This window comes from Populus euphratica, unplaced genomic scaffold (genome assembly GCF_000495115.2).
Source record: "Populus euphratica unplaced genomic scaffold, PopEup_1.0 scaffold39.1, whole genome shotgun sequence".
NCBI lineage: Eukaryota > Viridiplantae > Streptophyta > Magnoliopsida > Malpighiales > Salicaceae > Populus > Populus euphratica.
The window spans coordinates 964,266-968,193 of record NW_011499897.1 but is presented as its reverse complement, the minus strand read 5'-3'; the positions used below and the strand labels follow the sequence as shown (position 1 = coordinate 968,193).

General features: G+C 36.7%; 1 protein-coding gene across 1 annotated transcript; it reads right to left on the bottom strand.

Moving 5' to 3' along the window:
* Positions 1–690: 690 nt before the first annotated feature.
* LOC105132256 (protein YABBY 4-like) lies at positions 691–3,668 on the bottom strand. The gene is made up of 7 exons (XM_011035623.1): positions 3,348–3,668; positions 3,029–3,184; positions 2,788–2,908; positions 1,596–1,644; positions 1,417–1,492; positions 1,167–1,241; positions 691–1,051 (listed from the first exon to the last, which is right to left on the bottom strand). Exons 1-7 carry the CDS (start codon positions 3,438–3,440, stop codon positions 980–982), a joined length of 642 nt encoding a protein of 213 aa, XP_011033925.1. The 5' UTR covers positions 3,441–3,668; the 3' UTR covers positions 691–979.
* Between the last annotated feature and the right edge of the window lie 260 nt (positions 3,669–3,928).

The window sequence follows — 3,928 nt, the reverse complement described above, 5'->3', positions numbered from 1 at the left end:
TAGAATAGATAATATAGACTTACTATAATTAAGAGCCGAAATATCTACCTGCCATACTAGTTATCAAACAAGATCTGAAGGAATTAAGTTATAGGAGAGGGCTTAATTATGCATGTGAATATAAAATGTTTTTTGGAGTATATGGGATTAACTGGAGTGTTTTTATTCTCGAGGAAGTACAACAAAAGAACTCTTTGAATTAATGGAAGAAAGTGATTCCATTACTAATCATCAACTTGCAAGGTGCTTGCAACTTCTTAGGAATGCAATGTCTATAGTGTTTTTTCTTAATTTCTATAAGGCTATGATATTAAATTTTTGAAAGGTCACTGGAAAGTAACGAAGAACTCCATTATAATTAAGCATGTTATGGCATCGATCAGCCGAATTTCTTCAATTAATCGAGCTTATCAATAACATTCTTGAAAAAAAAATAAAGAAAAAAGAAACTGACTAGATAGAGGAAGAGATATATAAGCTTTCTGAACAACTCTATTTTATCCATGCTCATAGCAGGAAGCCAAATCCACCCTGACCACGATGGGATTTTCCAAGGCTTTTGAACAATAATGTCACTAGCTCCCTCTAGTTTCCAACTCTTCATGTAAAATCAGCAATTTGATTCTTAGAAAACAGGATTGCAATAAAGTTCAGTAAAATGTAACGGAAGAAGGGGAAAAAGCTTGCAGACACGATCAAATTGCTCAGTTAATTAACTAATTATGCATTTCTTGAGAAATGTTAGACATAAGAGGATAATAAACGTCTCTGCTAGCGAAATAAACATAGAATATCTAGAAAATACATGGGTATGAGCTAGCTAGATCGGATTTCCACATTAGAATACCTTAGTAGTAGATAGGTTATGAAGTAATTAAACTTGTTAAAGTAGTTGACAAACATCTAATTAACCTTAAACTCTTTCTCCTACAATAACTACTAAAAACTAAAACAACATGAGAACTAGCAGCGCCACTTCTTAGTAAGGTGTTGGGACACCAGCATTAGCTGAAGTAAAAAACCCATCTTTCATCAGAACATCTTCTCCTTCCTACACAAACCCAAATTGAGAGGGAACGTAAGTGTCTCTCTATTTACAAATCTCTGTGCAAGAAGATGCATTGTACAATACTGCAATAGATAATCTAGGAGCGTGCATAGGTTACCTGTTGGCGCACGTTAGTCCTCTTCACCGTCTGATCTGGCATGAGACCAAAGTGAATATGTGGGAAGTGGGCCCACTGACATAATAAGACAAAATAAGATCAGTCAAATGGACCCACATACTGCACAAGCTTATAGATACTAAAAAAAAAAAAGGAATTAAAGGGTCACCTAATTTTCTTTCCACGGAAAAGAAAAACCCTAATTTGGTAAAGTAACTAGAAGCCCTGAAGAAAAATTCATGGATCTTACATTCTTAGCAGCAGCACTGAATGCTTCTCTGTGACTTATATCAGGATTGCCAGCTTTGATGCGTTGGATCTCGTCCCTGCATTTTGTTGGTCCATTTACATTTGCTTCAAATTTAGCAACTTCATAAATAAAAGTGCAGGAAAATTATATACATGCATATAGATATAGTTGTTACTCACTTAATGAATCGATTGTATGCAGAGGGGACTCTCTGTCTCTTCTCTGGAGCTGGACATTATAAGCAGACAGGCCACAAACACAACAGACACGTTAAAATCACTTTGCTAGCTGTTCCCTTTTTATTTCCTCATATTCTTCTACAGTCAATTCACATTTCTATCTCTCACTCTCACTTCTACATCAAAGATTCCTGGCTAGCTTCCCGGCAGAAGCAATATTGTACAATCATTCTTTACTGGCATCTAGGTTTTCGGGGGACTGCATTCATTTTATGCTGTCTTTACCTATCTATTTAAATGTTCTTTTGCTAACTAAAAGACCAAATTAAACTATAGCCAGCAAATGTTTTCTTTTGTACAGTTTAGATTAATTGCATGAGCAAAGGGGGGGAAATCAAACAAAGTGGGGAAATTAATCAAGGAGAAAAGAGCTTGAGAAATTAGCAGCTTGATCAAGCAAGAGGGAGTAAGAAGTAAAAACCTCTCTATTAGAAAGGAGTAAAATCTGTTGATTCATTTCCTAAACACAGCTTGTCTATGATGACTTCTTGGTTTGGTACGTAGGTGATTTTGAACAGTGCTCAAGATGTGATCAATCCTTGGCAGTACTACTAGTAGCTATATATTAGAGTTCTTTTCTGTGGATAGAGAAAGGACCTGAAAGTTAATACTAAAACAGGACTCCTGCCACAGAAAAGAAAAGAAAAGAAACGAAAAGAAAAGAAAGGTGGTTAAAATGGCAGGCGAAACTGTATTTGGTTTTTGATTAATATGAGAAATGAATTAGTTCCTTTCTCCCTTACAACACCTGCAGATCAAAAGATCTTCAAGACGGTTGCAAGTGAGCCGAAAAGGAAATGGTTATGATTCTTTTGTCATTATCTTTGATTGATTCTCTAAGAGAATGATATTATTGGACATGTAAAGGTGCTAGCAAGGCATTTTCAACAGAGATTCTTGAGTCGATAAAGAAGGGAAAATGCATGAATCTCTCACATCCGGTGGTAATTAAAAAGGACTCCATTTTTTCAAGAGAATATTTCCAGAGTGAGAAACAATATTTCCCTCCAAATTAAAAATAGTGAAAAACATCTTGCATTTCGGCCTAAACTAGCAAAGAATCTTCTTGATAGAATAAAATATTATTATTAAAAAAAAGATGGGAAAATAACCACAATGTGATGATTCTCACGTCTGTTGATAACGGGTGGCCTAGGAAGCTCATGATCAGCCATTCCTCGAACCGGAACGCTAAAATCATTCACATTGGTTTGATTGATCAAGAAGTTTGGAGTTGGATTTGGGATCTCATCCTGAAAAATATTAATTAAATCATCATGACAAATTACTGCGGGAGAGTTCTACGAAATCAAAGCCACACAAACGTCCATAGCAAGCTGTAGGGGTTAAAGAAAAGTCTTGTCATTACACACCAGGAGATTATGAGAAGGAGAGAAGAAACTGTGACCCAAATGAAACTGATTAGCAGATGGCAAAAGCAACCCACGCATGTTGACAGGGAGGAGATTGCTGCAGTGACCACATCGAACAGTAACAGTCTTGAATAAGCTTGTGCAAGGAACACTCACCTACCATGAAGCCAAGAACCCCAACATGTGATCAATGAAACGAATAATTAATAAATACCAAAAGGAAGAAAGAATAGCTACATATTGTCGATGAAAGTAGAAGCAAAAGGGAAAGAAAGTGGTTAAATATGACAATAAAGCAGATGATTAGTGGTAATGGTACCGCAAGCACAGTGTCACAAATGTTGCAATGGACATAACAGAGCTGCTCGGAGGAAGGGAGGAGGTCCAAAGACAAGGTTGAAGAGCTGGACATGGCTTTTAATTACTTTTTCTAAGGCTTATAAGAAAAAATTCTGATTGGTAATTGCTCTCTATATCTGAGGTGACTGATTGGTGATTGATTGATAGATTGACAGCTTAACTACCACCTTGGATCTGCCTTTTCCTTTGGTTATAATGAGAGAGTTGTGAAAGAAAGGTGATTCATTTTGGTTCAGTAAATATAATAAGAGAACAGAAAACACAGGAAACCCTTCCCTTCCTCCCGTTTATTGGTGTTGTTTATAGGTCACATGCATGCATGTACTATATGATGCATCTACATGTAACTCACTCATATGGTATGCCCATGAAGGCATGTGGATGTCGCATATAATTAACATCATAGAAATACCATTGTGTTCATTGGAAAATTACATGTGTTGTTTGCATTCCCAATGCATGTAAGAGAGAGAGAGAGGGAGAGAGAGGCGGCAGATGTGGGGGAGAGGAGCCAGAAAGGGACGTGTGCATGGGGTGATA